Here is a 20678-nt window from a genome sequence, read left to right as displayed (position 1 = left end):
TTGCCTGGCATCAAATGAACAGGTAGTCTGATACAATTTTTCAAGGAAGTTGGTACACGAAGGTGATAGATACATCATCACAATCTTTCCATGTTCCTTTGCAAAGACTATGCAAACAGCAGAACGTAAAAACCAAAACTTTATTCTCAGTCCTGCAATCCACTCATGATCATAACTTTGATGAGATCGAGAACTAAAAAAAAATCTGACCTTCTGTGGATAAACTCATTTCACAATTTTAGTTCCTGCATACTGCACAAACACGAGAAAAACCTACTGAAAACTTCTCCCGAGTATGATCAAGGATTTGATCACACGTTTTCAATTAATGGATTATAACCACCAGAAATAAATACTAATCATCTAAAATTTTAGAACACGTAAGCAGTTGATAAAAAATATATGCCTGCTCACTATTTAAATGGTAAAATACAACACATAGGACAAAGAATTAATGAAGGAATTAATTAAGTTTTAAATTCTGGAAGATTTTTTTTTATTTTATTACATTTTAAAAAGTATACAGAACTTAAGAATTGTACAGGAAAACAATACATTCAGATTGAAGTGAAAATTGCCAAGTCTAAAGCACGCAAACAAGACTATACATACAATAATGGAAGATAGTATCAACGAACCCTGCATCCGAATAAAGAGGTTATTTTCCTAAAATGGATGTAGATTTTAGTAGCTACTGTCAGCTGTCAATAGGTTGCCAGAAGTAACCTATTAGCTGCACATTAGTAATTTTTTGCACGCACACCAGCAATTCCGCATTGTCTTTGCGAAATATCTTTGATTTCCCTACTGCAGTGAGCTTTTGTAAATCCATCTGAATCTGAAACTATCTGAATAGTTTGGGAGTGAAGCACATTTCCATTTCTTCCCAGAAGTGCTTGCACATTCCTACCTGGTTTATAAAAACATCCTGGTAAACAAACCTAGAACACACACACCGATGCAACTTCTACAGACATCTGTGTGTAAGGCTTCCCAGGGAAGTTTAGAATAAGCCAGGAATTGCAATGAAACAGCAAAGCAGCAATCACATTTTCATTCCAACTACTCTCCTAAATGCATCTCCCTCAGCTGAAGGACAGTAACACCTCAAAACACTGTAGTTATTTGCAAAACAAATATGTGACAAAATCTTTAGTTCATATGAACTGGCAGTACTATTTCTCCCTCCCCCCAATGAGATCAAAGACTGAAAGCTGGAAAAGCGAGAACACTTATGCTTTATTGTTTCTGATTACCGCATCATTTCTGGATTTTGTAATTACTAGATTTCATTTTCTCTTGCCTAACTCACAGAAATTGGAAAATGAACATATTCAATAAAATAATTTTAAAAGCAAAACAAGATAAATTACTCTTCCCTGAAGTTATGAAGAAGGAGTTAATGAAGTTAACTAACAGTAACATTAAAAATTAAAGGTGGGTAAACGTTTTTTTTTTTTTCCTTGTAAAAAATAATTTCAGATTCTGAATTATATAAATAAATAACTAAGAAGCAAGAAACAAATACTTATATTGTGGTTTGAAAAAAAAAAAACACCTAAAACTGAACTTCAGTAAATATTATGGAGTATATTGGTTAAAATACATAATGTAAATACAGTAATTTCCCTAGCAGGCTCTAAAAAAAAGGCATGAAAATAAATATAAAAATAGTATTAAAATGGGTTAACAAAAATATATTTAAATATGAAATATCTTTTGATATTACACTTCAATTTATATATTCTCAAACGTTTCAATGTTTGAGATGTTCTCAAACGATCTTTTGTAAATGTTTCACATCAGGGAGTCAAAAGTGTTCTATCTAACTTATAAATAAATCTAAGAATACATGAATTGATTATTAATTATTTAATTCACACACCCACACTATGACACCAACTGATCTAACCAGTAGTCTCTGTAAACTGTTGACAGGGTATTTAAATATCAGGTAAATCAATTAAAATTTATTCTCCCGAGATCACTATCCAAACATTCCTGAAATTGGAAGCAAGGTTGACCCATTAACCCAATAAAATCTTAAGGTCTCACGTGGAGTAGACAGACTTTTAGGCTGCTTTTTAGTCCAAGTTATGTAAAACATACATGGCTGCTTAAAATTCCCCATGTCTTTTCCTATATATGTCACAACACACTGTAACATTCACGTAATGACTGCTACAAAACTTTTAAGAACTAATTGTTTAATGCACTAGGAAAAGACAAAGATGAAACATTATTCTTTATAACAGACACACACAATATATATACATTAAACATACTAAAAGGATTCTATAAATACCTAACCATCCAATTATTTCCTTTTTTTAGTGCACTACGAAGCAGAAAATGAATTACCAGCAACATATCTAAAATTTTGGAAATGTGAATGATATGTTTTAACTTCCTATTCCCACTGGTGTAGACAGTGACTGACTACAATCAGTAATCCAATTAATAAAATGCAATCTGATATGCAATTGCCTCATTCCCACCAAATACAGAAGACATCATTATAATTTCATATTTCATGATTCAGCATTTGACAATGATTGTTCAAAGAACACAACTTACCAATGTAGACCCTCCTGCTGTATCTCTGCATCAGCAAGAGGACAAACACATGCAGTGGAATAAGGTTGATGATGAAAACATAGCCACCCCATGCAGAGACCTGCGAGAAATGGAATAGGAAATCAGATCTAAAAATATCTGCAAGTTCTTCAGATAGCCAGTGCTGGATATTTACAAGGGTCTGACAAGAAAACACAAACCCCAGTAAAAGTAATACCAGCAGGATTTTTCTCAACAGTTACTATCCAAAAAGAAAAAATCCTCAAAAGTGGTAAAGTTAAAGTAGCAAAGACTTATGAAATGAACTGGTGGATTTTCAAGGCTTTCTTACAGCTCCACTCTTCCTCCCAAGCAAATCTAGTCAGGCTGGCAGACAAGAATGTGATGATGGGGGCTTTTCCCTGTGGTGAAGGACGCTGCAAAAGGCAACAAACAGTAGGACTCCCATCTAGGATTCAAAGTTTTCCTTTGACATACAGCTTTAGCATGATGCATTGTGCTTTTTGGCAGGGACAGGCAGAGCATCTCCAGCCAGAGAGAAGAAAGGGAGCAAGGTATACACTGTTGATGGCAGAATTCCTGGAGCAGAGCAGCAAATGGAGGTTGCAGAGTGAGGAAAGAAACAAAAGGAAGGAGGGAGATACACAGGGAACAGTGCCGAGCACCGTGGCATGATGCACAACATCATCCTGGAGGCTGTGAGCCTGTACTAACAGCATTACTTGAGAAGTGCTGCTAAGAGGTATTTACAACTTAAACACTACAGTGTTATCATTATGTCCTTCACTGTTGGTTTAGATAAAGATTTAATGAGCTACCATTACCATGTGTTACCACATTTCTAATACATTTAGAAGGGCTAATGTTGACTAGGAAGTCTACGTTTTAACACATGTTCTCTTGTCAAAATTCAGTCTAGACTTCTCCCATCCGTACCACGCCTATCCTAGATCTTCATTTTTAGAATGCAACAGCTAATGTGGTTTCTACTTTAATTGTACTTTAAGGCTTAGATTCACATAGATATTTTTAAGGCCCTAGAATCCAGAAAGAAACCCAAATGACTATGTTCTACAGAACAAAATCTAAAATAAGGCCATGGCAGAGACACTGTTTTCTGATGCTAATAGCACAAAACCCAGCATTTCAAAACTGGGGGCAACTGATTCATATATTAAAATAATTGGAAGCAAGTCCAAAACTTGTTAATTTTCTAGAAAGTCATTTCAGACTATCATTATTCTTTTCCCAAATTAGTGGCATGAACTAGCATGGGCTACATAGGCAATTTAATTTACCGAGAGAAAACATTATACAAAGACAGGCAAGACAACAGAATGAGAACAAATGTGTAATTAGGATGTTGTCATGTTTAGGTAAAGGTTCGAAATGCTGCAGGTAGCAGACAGTTTGTATAGACTAGAAACTTGCATCTCTAATTAACACCTATTCTCTAATTATTGAGATAGACTGAGACCAGACTAAGATGAGGAGAGCCTGCTATTCTGTGATTTTTTTAGCAGTAAAATTGTAAGAACAAATAAGTGCATATTATCTGCATATTTCTGAACAACATTTTTAGAGGATCTTGCCAATAGGCGTGATATAAAAGCCTGTGGTCTGTCAACGTAACAATTCAAAACCTTATTTGCCTGACCTTGTATTACACAGTTCTGTACCAAACCTACAGGATCTCTTCGCTGTAATGCAACATAAACACCTATGTTATGTATGAAGAAGTGGCTGCTTATTTACTGACTCAGCAGAAAGAAGGAGAGGGAGGAAAGAAACAGGGGAGGAAATAAATGTACTCTTAACAGGAGATAGCTATGCTCTTTGGTGACACATGTAGGGCTATTTCTTGCCGTTTTAACAGCCAAAATTTCTCAGGAAACCCAATGAATGTTAAAGCTAAAGGAAATTTAGGCAGCATCCAGACAAACTCTGAATTAGTCCTGTATTTTAAATTAAGGCATGCAAAATAATTTGCAAGTTCCTCTGTCATGCAAGTCTGGTTACCTGGCTGTGGAAAAGCAGCATTTGAGACCTCCATCTTAACAACACCATACAACTATCCTGACTGTCTCACCATTGGAAGCTGATTTATTTTAATTTTGATGTAATACTTTGAAGGTAATTTATCATATAGCCACACACATACACAAAATATCAGTTAGAGGAGAAGTGACCTTTGACTTATTTGTACAAAAAAATTCTTTGAGTCTAACATTTCAGAAGATAAGGAGAGAAAAAAAAAATTTTGCTTTATCTCCCCAGTTTTACTACTGTTTTTTTTCCCCTTTGTTAGCCCTTAGGAACATCTCTACAATAATCTCTATTTTCATAGATCGAGAATGAAAAAGAGACTTTATGATCATTCAATTTGACACTGAATTAATTCAGTATTTTGGTGATAATCTTTACTTTACAGCTTAATTATACCCAGGGAAATAGCTTTCAAATTTATATAAATATAACTTTGTCCATAAATTTATAATATTATTGTGCTTTAGCAATAATGACACACAGATACATGAATATTAAAACTCCACCTTAAATTATCTAGACCAAAACAGAAATACCACTGAATCAGAGTATCTATTCATGGCATAGGATGACTTTATAAGTAAAGTTACTGCATTTAGTATTTTTCAAAAATTGCTTTCATTGTATTGAAAAACTTTAAATTTCAAATTATTTATTATGTCTTCTTGCTCATATATTAAGGTCTTCATAATAAAATGAAAGAACAATTTTACATTATGGCCCCAGCAAAGACTAAAATCTCCTTCTTCTGTCCTTCATCAACACACAAATTAAATAAGCCCCACTAAAAGAGTTTAGCTATTATATATATATGTCAAAAGCTTACCATGTAAAAGTAAGATAGACAGCAGCAGATTGTCCAAAAGACCGAACCAGTTTTCACCGACTTCACCTTTAAAAATAACCAAATATTTATGAATAATAGACAAATACTAGATACTATTACAAAATTTCATTCCAAAACAGCTGTCACGAGGACTTCTATAGTACATAACAGATTATATTTGTATCCTTCCAAACTGCTGTCCGTAAAACCAAGCCACAAGCGCAATTCATTGACAAGACAAGACAGCTTACACCTCTATCTCTAGATAATGCAGCCAGGATGCAATGCCACTGTCTACTTTGTGACCCAAAACTGAAGGGTAGCTGCAACACTTCTGTGCTACTTTCTCTGAGACATCAGACTACATTATAATTGTGAGTGTAGAGCATCCATGGCTTCCTTTGTCTGGCATTAGACCCAACTCTGCAATTATAAAGAGCCATTCTGTAATTCTGAAAAACTCACTTAAGGTTAGTCAAAACATCCAGATGTTACTAAAGGTCTAGAGAGATCCATGAACTGGACCAGGAGTATGCTTTTGTCCAAAACTGATAATGGTGACTGTGGTGAGGGAAAAGAGGAATGAAAAATGCTAAAAAGTTAACTATAAAACATATCTGATTCACACAATTCTACAAGAGTTTATGTAAACATTATTGCCACATGCAGTCTAGTTAAATACCAGTTCCATAAGAACAGCAACTGCTATTATGTCTTAGCTATTAAAAAGTAACATGGTAAAAAAGTAAGTTGATGCTACTGTTATCAGTAACAGTATACCTTTACAGATGCAGTTTAAGCCCAAATTAAAAAAAAAAAAATCAAACAAAAATCATTAGAGGACCTTTCTTCAGAACCTGCACTTAATTATCACCTGTAGCTAAATAATGAAAAATTTAATTTTTTTTCTATTGCATTCCTTCTAACAATACCCCAACTCTGAAATACTCCAAAGCTAAAAAGACTTGCAAGCATGTATTTACTTCTGAAAACTCGAACTTTTGACAAACCATGGGAAAAGCTGTAATGACTGCGTACATACTACCCACGGAGACACTCAGTATGGAAAGTACATATGCTAAAGGAAGGCACAAGGAACAGTGTCCATGCCGAATTAACCATATAGCTGCTCTGTGCTATTTCCAAAATAGATACAGCAGTCCAGAAATACTCCGTTTTGTCTAAACCCCTTCCTTCATACAGCACTGCATTACAGATGTAGTTCTACATTCAGGTTAAGGAATGACAGACAACCTGCACGAGCAAGTAGGCTAATTAAAAAACATCAGACTATTACACATTTTTAAGCATGCAAGCAGTATGAATATCTCGCTCTGTGGACAGCTTTAGGCATGTACGTTGGATGCCTAAGTCGAAGTCCAGACATATAGTCAACAGCTTCTCCAGATGACAACTTGAAGGACTTTATATTGAGAGTCTACTGCTTTTTACCAGCTAAATATGGATGCTGAAGGTTCATGCCCACATAATACCAATACGACAAAACTGAGAAACGAAAGCAGCCCTACTGTTTGCTTTAAACGTATAGATTCATTGCTATTAGCGTTACTACAGGACACACATACTTCAGTTGAACGGCACTTTTACATAATAAATAAACTGAAGAGTGTTATTATGGAGTGGTTCAGGCCACGTGACTTCTCAGTACTCGCCTGATCCACGGCCAAGGGGAAGAGAGATGAGAGGGAACAAAATGAGAATTCAATGGATGCTAAGAAAAATCAGTCATTTGGTTGGAGGAGGAACCAAAAACCTTTCCAAAGCAAAAGACTCATCAATTACTTACCCATAAATAGTATGTGAACTGCAGTGCAAAAATAGCTATGCCTTCATTGTCAAACGATCCTGCTACCGATCGAGATATGTAACCTGGAACTATGGCAATAAAACAGGCAGCTAAAAGCCCTGCTCCCTGGTTCCACAGTTCTCTGGTGAGCAGGAAAGTAGAAATAGCTGTAAGGCCGCTAAAAACTGGTGCTAGGAACACACATACGTCTCTTATATGGACTGTCACATTAAGCATATTTAAAATCCAATGTATAAGGCCTGCTGTCACCATCAGTCCTGGGTATACCTAGAGGGGGGGAAAAAACATACTATATTACTGCAGAAAATGATCATGGTAAGTTTACTTGCATATGATTTGCAACGAAATACGATCATTTCTTAAGCTGATACAAGCAATGAGTAGGTAAAGCTAATGGAATTATTTTAACGTTACTTTAATTGTATTTTGACAACACTGCTGAATACCAGAGGTCCTTTAAATTTTACCCAAACGCTAACAATTACATATAATCCATTTTCTAAATGAATAAGCAGCACATAGATAATATCCTATCTTGCCTGACATTTATCACATAATGAGAATTTGTAGTTAAGGTATGGAATCAGAAGCTGAAGTTTGCAAGAGAATTTCAAGCCAGCTAACAGCTTTAAGGAAAAAAAAAGAAAGAACCCAAACAACAAGAAACCATACAACATTCCCTAGCCACATTCAATTTTCACCTTAATATACCATGCTGTTCATTTATTTCTTGTTACGCATGGAGAAAGAAAATACACATTGAGTTTTTTAAGTAGAAAAGCTGACTGACTGACAGGTGAGCATTATATATTTGCAAGCTATCCGTAGACACCTTGGAGGATTAAAATAAAGCCCTACAATACTGAGTTAAGATGTCCTCCAGGAAAGAGTCGTATAGATACAAATCTATTGAGCCTATCATAGAATATTGGAGACCATTGAAATATTCTTAATAGGAATTGTACCCTTCCACATTTATCAACATTAGAAAAATCAATACCTAGTAGGAAACTTAATATGGACTTCAACTGCCTTAGTTTCTTTTGAAAGCTAAGAAGAGCTTTGTGCTAAATTAAATTAACAGATGATAAGATGTTCTTCTGCATATATCCTGGAGACCTGGTTTTCAAGACAAACTATTAAAACATAATATACCATGTGACTTACAAAATAAAGCATACAATCAAAATTTTAATTTAAATTTCTAAGGCTTTTTACGTTATATAAGACGTAAAAAAACCAGAAGTGTGCCATAAGCATCTCAAAAATACTAAAACGAATGGTGATCTAATTGTTACAAAAAGCTCTGTAAATGAATTTAAATGGTATGTCCTATAATTAAAAAGTTTTAATGGACTGTCAAAATTAGATGTGGCTGTGTTACTAAAGCCACTCTACTACTGAACTCTTTGTATTGTGATTTGGTATTTTTTCTTATACCTTTCCTGTTTTATAACTTGCATTGACACCAATCTTAGACACTCCTGATGCTTCATACGTGACTCCTGTTTAGTTTCAAAAGGTCTTTTTTTCAGTGAAATCCTAACATTTTCAATAATCAGACGTCTAGCACTTACCACGTACCACTGGCTTAGAGTTTGTGTCTTAAGAGAGATAGAGAACTGTTTTTCAATTTAAATTTTCTTTTTTAAGTACCGCTGTGCAATGTTTTCCCCCAACATGAAAATCAGAATTACAGGAGTCATAAAATCCCTATTTATTATTATCAGAAATTCAGGTGTAAGAAGGTAAAACCCAGTTTCTTGTTCACAGTATGTTGTTGGATAGAACTAATGCATGTTGACTTACTGTCTCAGTTATTACAGCTAAAAATTAAAAACATAGTTATTCCCTTGGCAGCAAGTTGACAATTAAAAGTATATTCCATTATGATCCTCCTTTTATTGATGTCAAAATTGTACTTAAAGTTCAACAAAATTATTACAAAGTCATCTTTAAGTTATGACAATACTTACAGTTCCACCTACTATTCTTCCCAGTGGGTACCATGCTCTTTCATCAAACCAATTTAAAAATTCATAAAACCCATGGGATGCAAGATGATGTGTTGATCTATAGTTAAACCTAGAAAGAAAGAGAAGAAAATTGGGGGAGGGAATAAAAATCAAGAACCTGAAGTCCTCTTTCTTCTAAGATCTAGAAAGTAATTAAACTTTAACATCTCACTTACTGTACAAGTACAACATTCCTCTAAATCTATAGAGTTTTGAAACAAATTACCAAGCTCTCTCAGTTATTAACCACCATATTTTCTTCATTTCCACAGCCAGTGCATGTACACAGGTGAAATGCCACAGCCTTTGTTTTGGTAAACATTAAGAAGTTTTCTAGGACTCTGAGAGACACCTCTGCCATTTTCTGCATTCTCTTCTAAAAGTGGTATTGTGTTAATCAATGGTTGACCACATCCATAATACCACTTAAGCAGAATTAAGACCATGGAAGAAATAAGGCAAGACTTCTGAGACAGGTTAGCTACCCAGTATATCTGCTGCTGCTCTGTTTCATGTAATGTTGAAAGCCGGAGTAATATAATAATATGGAATGGAGGCAACCTATTTGTTTAAACAATTATGAATCTAATGGCCCCTGTACAATCCCTTCTTTCAATCAAGAAGGATCTATATAACACAGAATCTCAGTAGATGATGTTTCACCTCCAGTTGATACACGTTCTCTGCTGCAGGAAGTTCCTTGCGTAATGAAAGCCTTTCCACGTGTACCTTCACACCACCCATAAAACATTAAAAAGCATACACAGATTGCTATCAATGCAATAAACGTCCGATTTTCTGGCAAATAATTAATTCTTCCAAGTTTCTCAAACTTCAGATAGCAGAACTTTGCAACTATTACGAAATACATTCAGTCTGCAAATGAAATCAAGACTGCTGTGAGTGGGTGTTATCCAGAACTGCAACCTGCATGTGAGCATTTAAAAGCCAAACCAACAAGTTTATTGACAGTAATGCTGTACATTTTTGAGGAAAACAAACAAAACCAACATAAACAAACAAACCAAGCCCAACCATCAAGCCAACATTAGGCTTCAAAAAGCCTGGGTAAATGCCACTTCTAAAGCAAGCAACTTCCATCAACCCAACCATCCTAATAGATATTCCTATGGGTATTCAAGCTAAAAATACATGATTTGTTAGGTAAAGAAGCATTACAGATTTTTTCTTTTGTTAAGTGCAAGTCAGGTGACAAGATGGAATACTGTAACAGGCAACAGGATAGATGGGCAAGCCACCAGGCAAGACTTCTAATTACAGTCAGCATTCAAGGTTAGAGAAGCTTACATGTATTTGTCCTTTTGTCTAAAGTATCAATTTATTCCAGTAACACGCATCACCTTAACACCAAATTAAAATATACATTCAGCTCTTTTGTATAACTAGGCTCCCCAAAATATCACCGGTTTACTTTAAATTAATTCATTTCACCAGAATAAAGCTGATGTCACTCAAGGCATCAAGTCCCATCAAGCTCCTACTTGTTTAATCAGCAGAACAAGCCTTATATCGGAACTACAGCCACAAGCAGGTTATGAGCAGACTTTGTCTACACAGTAAAAGAACAAAAAGAATTGAAATTCAAGTCCAGCTGTTGGTGAACCTGAGTGTTTCACTCATTGAACTGTCACGGCGTCAGTCAAATGACATAAAAAAAGTGCAGTATTTTCAGGAAAACTCTCCTGCATGGCAAATACGCAGTTATACAGGATATATTAACCGATAAAACTGTGGACCTTCAGCAGTAATTAGCTGTGTAAGAATATTCACATAAACAACAGTCATTTTGACCTAGAAATCTGTTTATCAAACAGCAATGTGACATTTGCTTCTTCTAAGCCTGCAACTATTCCCATTTGACTGGATTTCTAAATATTAATTAATTCTTCAGTTCTGAACTGTCAAGTGCAATATGATTTATGAAATGCTGTACCTGTAAAATTAGCCCTTATCTTAGTGTAGCAAGGTTTGTTGTTAATTTGTTTAGTGCCAAGTGCCTGCAGCACCGTGCGAGACCAAGCAGAAGCTGTACAGACCGCAAGATGCACGCACTCCAGTGATGGACCTGACCTAAAACGCAGCCACCTCTGCTATCCTAGGACACTAAAAAGGGAGCAAGAAAGGTAACGTTTACTAACATGGATTACCGTCAATTTTTTAAGTCATGACTCAAACTCACACAGGCTAAACGTTTACTTTTATAACATTGAAAGATCAGTTAAATGAAATAGGCAAGAGTAATATTGACATTCTCCTCATGTTTCAAACTAGTACAGCTTTGTAACTGACTTCAGAGGGATGCGAACAACTGTCTTGTGCTTTGGCAGCATCCCATTAAGTCTTTAATAAGAATGAATTACTGCTCAAAATTGAAACGCAACATAACAGCATTTCTACCTTTATCACTTAAAATGGAAGAATTTAATCTTCCCTCCAAATCCTTTTTTTTTTTGGTCAGAAAAGAATCTATTAAACCCCTCCTTTAGAAAAGTGATTGATTCTTTTGCCATGAATTTAAAGCATACAGAGACAGCTGGGACTGTCTTTATAGCAGAAATGATTAGAAATTATATGGGTTGGTTAATTTTTCGCTGTGGGAAGACCTCTAGGTAGACCAAGAAATGCCCTTCCGGCCACAGAAACCTAAATAAAAAAAGTATTTGGAAGCTTAACTACAGCACCTCACTTTGACTTCAGAGAAAAAGTGTTCACTTCCCCTCCCAGCAGGTAACTGCTACCAAAAAGAAATAAATATGCATGCAAACACAAGCATAGGTAAGGAGAAACCCGCTGAGTAACGCTGCACGAGAGCCAGCTTCAGGCACTGACAAAGCAGCAGCAATAGGCAGCGTACAGACAACTGCACGTGATGCCAGTGCTATGCTCCTTAGTACTTACCCACTTCCAAGCAGGCTACTCCACAGGGACAAGTCTGAACCCTGTAAAACCCTTTCCCTGATGGCTAGGAGAAGAGAGACAACAGCAGCACACACTGCAAACAGTCATCATACAACACTCTCACTGTCTTGGTACAAGAAATGGGGATAGAGACACTGAGGGCTTTCATCCAACCTGCTCCCTGGCTGGCTAAAAAATAGCCAAGGAGACACCAGAACTGAAGGAGGCTGCTGGTTATGGTGACTGAACAGGATGTGGTACTGTGAGACAGGACCGGGCTGAAGGAAAGGAGGATTCCTGTCCTCCCTCCCTCAGCCATCTGATCTCGAGGCATGGGAACTGTTCACCCATCTCCCAAGGCTCTCCCTCCTCCCTTTAAGCCAAGTCAATGTGAGCCAGACCTGAGAAGGATGGAAAAACGAAATTACGTGAAGTGTGTGCCTAATTAAGAACTTAGCTTCTCATCCAGAGCCTGAGATGAATATTCACATTCTCAGCCCACGGCGTGAAAAAGATGCATGCTCGCTAACAGTCAGCGAAGAAGAGCTCTTGTGGACCTGACTGGCTGAACACCAGCATGTGCTGACTTTCCTTCTTTTAGCTGACATTCCAGGAGGAAAACGATGCTCTGCTGTTCTGCTTGCCTCTTTCTGTCAGGTCTGGAGTTTGAATTGCCTCCTCCTCCTCCTCCAAGCTCAATTTTGAAGGAATCATCAAGCAATCCTCTTTGTACGTTTCAGAACTGGGAGTCCCAATCACCAAATTAGCCTGGTATTCTAGTTTGAACCTTTTGGGGGATGCGAAGAATCACAAAGAAGTGATCACAAAGATGCTCTATGCATGCTACTATTAATTTTGCAGCACTACCGGAGATATCTATATTACAGCGGGTTCAGTAGACGACTGAAGATGAGTCAATAAAGATACAGTTCTCATTTTCAAAGCATATTTTAGTTTCAGCTTACAACAGAGCACAAGCAGCAACAGCAAAATAACTGAGCAAAGGCAGTTTCTCTTTTAGTGGCAACATTAATTTGGAAACTTAACTAGGCAACTTGCAAAATAAAGCCTCTGGGGTTTTCGGTTATGTTATGTACTGCTAATACCAAATCCTAACTATCTGTTCATGCTCGGGTTTAATTTTTATTCCACCCTGTGAACTGCTTTTTTGATGATACAAAGTAATGCTGGAAGATGATTAGTTAGTGCTATTCACAGCCATTACTTGCTATATCCAGGAGCTATGGAACTCTGCAGCACTTCGCAGCAACAATTACTGCTATATTTGTAAGGAGAAATCTCGGGCTTTGACATTCCTAAGTTTAGTGCTTCCTTGACAAAAGTACTATTTAAGGTGAATATTCAAATCAAGTTCAGCTTATTCAGAAAGTACGAACACGTAGGAAGCGAGCACATGTAGTGCAGCAATGCAGTCACTTCATCCAGAGCTTAGCAACATTTAAGGCAAATTACACCGATGGCGGTGAAATGAAGTTGACCCTTCCATTACACCAGAGGCCGAGACCAGAGTTGCTTCTTGTGGGATTGCTGCTGACTACCTAAATACTGCCGGTTTCATGCTACTACTGCCCCATCATCTAAACTTTTTATCTGGCATTTACAGCCATCTGAGAATATCAAATCTCCTTACCAGCAGAATTTGTTGAATATTTTCTAAGCCTGCGTTTATAAAGGCTTCTGTGCACTGAAGTCCTCATCTGCAGATGCACAAAATTTTCACATCTGCAAATTGAGAAAGATGACATGATAGAAACCAACTGTGAACGTTACAAGCTATCTGAACAATCCTAGGAGTCAGATTTTAATGCAAATGTAGAATCAATTCTGCAATACAGCATCTAATTAGAGACGGCAAGTCTAGATTCTTGGAAAAGATTGTCGCAGATTGACTCCAAATCTGACATATTCTTTGCATCCGAAGGAAGAATTTATTCAGTGCAATATTTTTAAGGAAAATCTAATGAGAAAGTTCAGTAACTTCCACTGAAATGAAGAAACACACACACAGTGTTCCATATCAAGTTTTAAAACACCTGCTTGCCTCCATATTATACTAGGAGCACATCATGATGGAAATCTTATCGTGAAGTCTTTAGCTACAAATTGGAAATTATCACAAGTTTTGCATATTTTTTAAAAAATGGAAGTGCAGTGTCATACGAATCACATAATAAATTCAATTCCCTATAGCAGTGTTATTTCTCATCTCAAAAATACTTATTTGTGTTCAGTTTATAATCCTAGAAGAGCATATATGTCCTTTTAGGCCAGTTTCAAGGTCAGAAGTTTGCACCAGCAATACCTATAGGCCAACCAACACTCTTATGATAGGTGAGGAGCCTTGCCTACTGCCAAAACCAAGGTGTCACAGACATCACATTGAGCATGAAGGAACTGAGATGTACACATGCAAGCATCAGTGAGATGGTGGCTGGCCTTCAGTTCACCTGTGCCGAGGCTGACAAAATTCTGCAAAATGGAAGAGCAACCAAGGCAGCTTTATTTCAGAGGCAACTCATGTTCCTTTCTTTGCAACTCAGAGCTGATGTCAGCTGAATGGTTTTATTAGGTCTTAAATCTAATACAAACATAAGATACACTACATGAATTGCCCCCAGTTAGAACATTTATATATAATCAAGTATTTATGTGATTACAAATCTTTTCTTCTAGTATTTCTTTTTTTGCACTCCTACCAGAGTTTTGTTATCACTTTGCACGCTCAGCTGGAGTTTCTGCACCTCGCTGGAAAACAAACACCCAGAAGTCATGAACACATTAACTCTAGCCAGTCTGTCACTGGAGACACGGTACATGCTCACACAGCTCTTACTGAAGTTGATTGAAAATGCTAATTATTAAGTCAAGCCTGCCAGAAAGTAAAAATAACAGCTTTGACTGAAGTAGAGTTTAAAATTGTCCTAATTCTAGCCGTGTTAGGGGGGGGTTAAATACGGGAAATATGGACTTTTTGGGATTTTTTAGTCGTTTTATCTCTAAAGATAGGGATATGTAATTTCTCCTTGTATTCTGAGATAAGCCCCAACTAATATCAAGTATTTGGTGAAAGCTCTCAAGAGTGTCCTACATTTAGAGACCCAACTGATCTTTATAGCTTTTGTTGCAAGCAGGGCCATCTGAAAAGAGAAATACACGTCCTGCAAACTGTCTCCCACAAGTCTCACATTTGATCTACTGATGTAATAAAATGGCAAGATGAAGACAAGTTCCGCAGTGGTATGACCACCTAACTTCAGAAAAGATGGACATTCGGAGTTGGAGGAAGATGTATTTTTTCTTTTCCTCTTCCTGGAATTGCGCTGAGCAACTGAACTCTCCCTGTTTGTAACACCAGTAGAATAATCTCTGATGGGGAAGAATAGCAAACAGCTAGGCAGAAACAAAGCTGGATGGCACAACCAAAAGGGTAGCTGATATTTTTCAGGTGCAACATTCAACCACGCTCAACATAAACCCTGAAAAATACCAGAATTTGTACAGAATAACCATTAAAAATAGCCATTCGCAATATCAGAACATCCCTAATGCGTTTAAGAAAGATTACAGCATTCCTGCTGCCACTTCTTGGCATGGTATTTTGACCGCCTGCAATAACATGTCACGCTTAGCGGACGCTAACATCAGGAATTGCATGCTGCCAGTAGCTTAATGATATGAAATGCTACAGCGAGCATACACTCTTAACTTCTTTAGAGAGCCCAGGGCATCTTCAATATTTTTGCTAAATAGCTGCAAGCTTTCTAAAGCATTCCATGACCACTCCTTATACTTTTCACACAATCTCGTACATCTGAAGCCACAGTATGCTTCCATCATCGCTGTAGTAGGCGTATATCTGCCTACGGTTTCAGACACTTCCTCTGATGCCTAAAAAGCTTTTTCCTGACCTTTTTTCTGTCTTGTTTTTGAACTATTCCATGTCTCAAGGCAGGTTATGAAGCAGAGAGTTAGTTTTATCAATACTAAAAGTCATACTTTGCTAGTGAAGTCTGCCTTTCATAACATTTTAGACTGAACAAGAAAGTGATGATTCCATTTTTATTTCAACAGTCAAAATTCCCAAAAGGTTGCAATGATGATTTAAGCAGAATCATTCAGCATTATTGCAGGGCAAATTTGAATGCTCATTTTCTTCTCTACTGAACAAGTAGAGAAGAAACTACTGGACTTCACTGCAGATACTACACTGTGTCTGGCATCAATACTGATGGCGATGCTGGTTCTGTATCTTCTGATAGCATCAGCTTCTTCAGAGGCATCACTTCTCTGCCCGGTACAATACTAGTTACCACAAACTGGAAAGGCACTGGTGCTATGTCTGATTTTTTTCTGAGTGGTGTCAGGCTGCTCTGTGTTTCATTAGCCTTGCATCAAGCAACTTTGAAGGCTGTGCGTCAAATTCAAGAACATGTTTCTTCCAGATGAAGCAGACTCATGCTGTACTTGCTGTTAATGTGATGAAGGCTGCTCAACTTCAGGAGCTTCCATATTAAAGGCTGGTACACGAGGAGCTGGGTGGCAGAAAGGAATTCAAAACAGAATTAACTGAATCATAACATTTTGAGAAGTAAAGAATTTTTTCCTTGAGGAATGTGACACTAGAAATCACTGGGCTGAGCAGGAGTGCTTCCAAGGAAGCAACTGGGAACAGAGGATGGCTACCAGAGCAGGCTTCATGGTTTTCAACTCCAGAACGAACAGGTACTTTCACACCTAACAGTGATAGCGGACTCTCTTTGATCTGAACTAAAACTGCTATCCTGTAGTGAGATCTAATAGCTACTCAGAAAAGAATACTAATTTGTCAGAGTTTGAAATGTAGGGTAAAATAAAGGACATGTCTTATTCACTGTGGGTACTTTAAGTACCTTTTAACAGTTTTGAAGTATCCATTACAATCCTCATCCTTATTAAAGATGTAATAAAGTCACCTAGACACAACAATACGGCAGCAACTACGGAGGCACTAGCTGCACCGAACTGCGGTGGGACCGATTTCAAAATCGCTTCCCATTAAGTGAAGTTAGTGAAAATAGAAAGTGAAAGGTAGCGACGGCCAGTCTGGACCCAAGGTGACCTGGCAGACCCTTTCTAGGCTGCAAAATACAAAAAGGAAATGGGGCTCTTAGAAAGGCTGTGCCTCCAAGGTTACTTGGACTGCCTTGTAGCAGTACAAAGAGCAGGTCCAGCCGGAGTCAGGCTTTAGATATCAAATCACTTGGTACAGCTTATGGCAGTACACTTTTTTTTTTGTCAGCTCACAAAACGAAATAATCTCAAGTGTTGTGATTGCATGTCAGCAGCTTAGCTCAGTTTGCAAGTTAACATAAGGTAGTGTTTCATCCAGTACTCTATTCCTTCAATATTTGCTCTTTAGTACATCTCTAATACACTCACTATTCTTCCTTCTGCAGCTCTCAGTTATCTGAGCTCCCTGACTTTGCTTCTTTCGGTGTCTTTTCTGGTTGTAGATTCTGCTTAGTTCAAGAAGCTGGACCTTTCAGAGTGCACCTGCTCGGCTCCATCTGGTGCGATACCGACTCACTCTTTACTACAATGATGCTGCAATAATAAAAATTAATGTTTCAGAGTGGATAATACAAAACGTCATCAGAGCAGAACCAGACGGTCCACATGACTTGCTCAATTTCTGTCCAGTGACTGAGGTCAGGGTAAGAGACCTGATTTTGTTTAGCTCTATGCATGTCTGCTCAAATGCTGCTTAACACTTCAGTGACCTGATGCTAGCAGACATAAATATTGCATTCTCTGTATCATAGATAGAGCTGTCTGCAGGACAAACCCAGGATTTGGAGAAAGCTAGAAATAAGTTTAATTGTGCCCTAACTGAACAAAGATGAAAAGAAAAAGGCACGAATAACCCAAACTGCAAATGAGCAAGGAAGGAAAAATAAATGAGACAATTCTGGGATGCCTTGTACTGGATTACACACACACACACACGTTAACTGTGGCAGTTATCCTTCACCTCAGCTTTGCTAGTTAAAAGGAGTGCAAAAGTGCTCCTAATCTGCTTTAGTGCCTAAATCAGGTAACTAGCTTGAATCACCGCTGAAAATCATACCACTCTAAAGATTATTTAAATTTTCACCTGATTTTTCTCTGAAGCAGCTTAGGAGCACTCAGTCTATTAACGCAGGCCAGCAGAAGGGACAGCAGCCTCTAGCTGAGGGCAGAGGCAGTTCCAGCTGTTTGTGCAGTGACTGACTACAAATCCTCACACTGAAGGAAATCAGTGTGGGAACAGGAGGTCACCAATGTGATAAGCAAAGGCCAGGAAAACAATGGAATGCGATCTTCATCCTTCCCTGCAATACACAGACAGGAATTTACCTTTCAAACTGTACTTTGCATTCTTGGTCCACTTTCAGTGTCTGATTTATTGTCAGAAATAAGTATGGCAAGCAGAAGTTAAAGCTGTTCTTCCTTACGTTTACTTTCTATCTTTCATACAAGTCTACATCAAAGGAAAAACACAAGGTTTCACTGAATTTAATTCAACGTGTTAAGAGCTGCACCTAATGGTTACCACTGTTTCTCTAAAACTATGCACGAGAATCACGAAAGTATAATAACAAAACGTGATTTGCTTTTTATTAGGTATCCTCACAGAAACACTACAGATAAGAGCACTGCAGTGACTACAGCGCTCAGCAGTTAGGAGTATTTATAAGTAATATTACATTCCTGCCACGTACAACGTGAAATTAAAGTTACATGTTTGCTTTCTCATTACATGATGGATTTCTAGTATTGCTCGGTCTTACTATATTATAGCTATCAACTTATTTCACCGTGCTCCTCTGTCATTTTAGATATCTAGTAAAATCCAATTTGTATTTAAAAGTAACCCAAATGCTGCTTTTTAAAACAAAAAACGGAGGTGGAGCAATAGTTTTAAATGAGATAAGCTCACTCTTACACAGATATTCTTTGAAGCTGTGATGCCTCTCTGTCACAAGTGCTGTTACAGAAATAGTCCCAGACGACACCCACCCTTCTGTGTCCATGAGCACATCCTTTCCAAAACACATCACCCCCTTGACCAGCTGGCTACATCGGTGTGCTATTTGGTAGTTAGATCCCTTCCGTCTTGCATTAATGAACAGTAAAAAGGATGAGTTTAATTTCAAATGCAATTTTATTAAATGACAAGTCCCAACTTCAGATGCGATGCTTCTCCCTTCTCCCCCAGGGCCACATAAAATGGGGTAAGGTAAAACAAACACCTGGCTGCACAACAGGAACAGAGTAAGGGGGATATTAAAGCAAGGGGATCAGTCGCAGTTCAGGCAGGGAAGAAAAGAGGTATATGGCAGGGGATATGTGAGAGTTGTTGGAAAGGACCTAGCAGAAGCTCTCAAGGGATAGTTCTGAGGTCACATAATCCTAAATCTTCTCTCTTCGTTCTCCAGGGATGAATTAAACTGGCTTGTTCAGGACCTTCCACGCTTCAGTCCCCACCAGGCAGGATGCCCTCTCAACTCTCCCCACAAACGCGCCTTCAAATTAGAAGGCTAGAGTTAGCCTTGCTGATTCAGAAGAGGGATTTAGACCCCGATGTCCAACGTGCCATATAACCATTTAAGTAACGATAATCTTATTTCTGAAAGAACATTTGAACAGTTCCAGCACAGTCGAAGAACTTCAGCAGGAACTATTGAAGTGTTCACCCCCTGAATAATTAAAACAGCTCGTTGGTGGATACTCATGGATACTTGAGACCAAATCAAGGTACAAAATAAGCCGATGGAGCAGCCCACTGCCACTGGAAAAGGGGAGCTCCCCTTTTTTGCATCCAGCCACAAAGCCTGACACCTGCACTTATTAGACATTTGGGAGTGCTGCAATTTAATAACACATTAGAAAACTTTTACAGGAGATGTCCAACAGATGATGGGAACATTGGGAGCCTGACTTGATTAGATGCAAATAGGGCCAATTTGTTCCAGTAAAGACACGCCTGACAGCACCTTGCCATACTGTAGGGATCCAGAGTCAGCCCAGAAGATGCTGTGCTGCCTTCCCATCAGTGGAATTAGCTCCCTGGAAGTTCTTAAAGGAATCTTTGGAATCACCATGCACAGGCTCCCCAGGACACAAACGGTATCCACAGGTACTCCAGCACAGATACCGAGATAGAGGACAACACTGCTTAACACCCTGGGTAAAAGCACCACTCGACTAACATTTAAGGCTGTTCTGTGGCTTTCTGTTCCTGCAGATAACCCTGGAAGAAGACAGCAGAGAGCACTGTAAGGAGCACACTACCACAGTGTAAAGATGGGATGCGCATAGGTGAGACTGTGCTGAAGTTACTACAGCATGACAGGAACATAAAGAAAATGAACCCTGAAATTGACTTACTACAGCAAAAGGCAAAAGCTAGAAAACACAATTCAGC

The 20678-nt window shown here is 38.0% G+C and overlaps 1 protein-coding gene across 1 annotated transcript in view; it reads right to left on the bottom strand.

The window, feature by feature from the left end:
• The window catches only part of STT3B (STT3 oligosaccharyltransferase complex catalytic subunit B), a 48090-nt gene that overhangs the window by 18918 nt on the left and 8494 nt on the right, over nt 1-20678 (bottom strand). Inside the window, exons 2-5 of the mRNA XM_032181333.1 lie at nt 9254-9362; nt 7257-7544; nt 5450-5515; nt 2578-2677 (exon numbers count right to left, since the gene is read on the bottom strand). Of these exons, the coding sequence (XP_032037224.1) occupies nt 2578-2677; nt 5450-5515; nt 7257-7544; nt 9254-9362 (563 nt within the window). The remainder of the gene's footprint in view (nt 1-2577; nt 2678-5449; nt 5516-7256; nt 7545-9253; nt 9363-20678) is intronic.

Source organism: Aythya fuligula, chromosome 2 (genome assembly GCF_009819795.1).
Source record: "Aythya fuligula isolate bAytFul2 chromosome 2, bAytFul2.pri, whole genome shotgun sequence".
NCBI classification, from domain to species: domain Eukaryota; kingdom Metazoa; phylum Chordata; class Aves; order Anseriformes; family Anatidae; genus Aythya; species Aythya fuligula.
The sequence above is the reverse complement of the archived record's forward strand: the minus strand, read 5'-3'. Positions and strand labels throughout refer to the sequence as shown.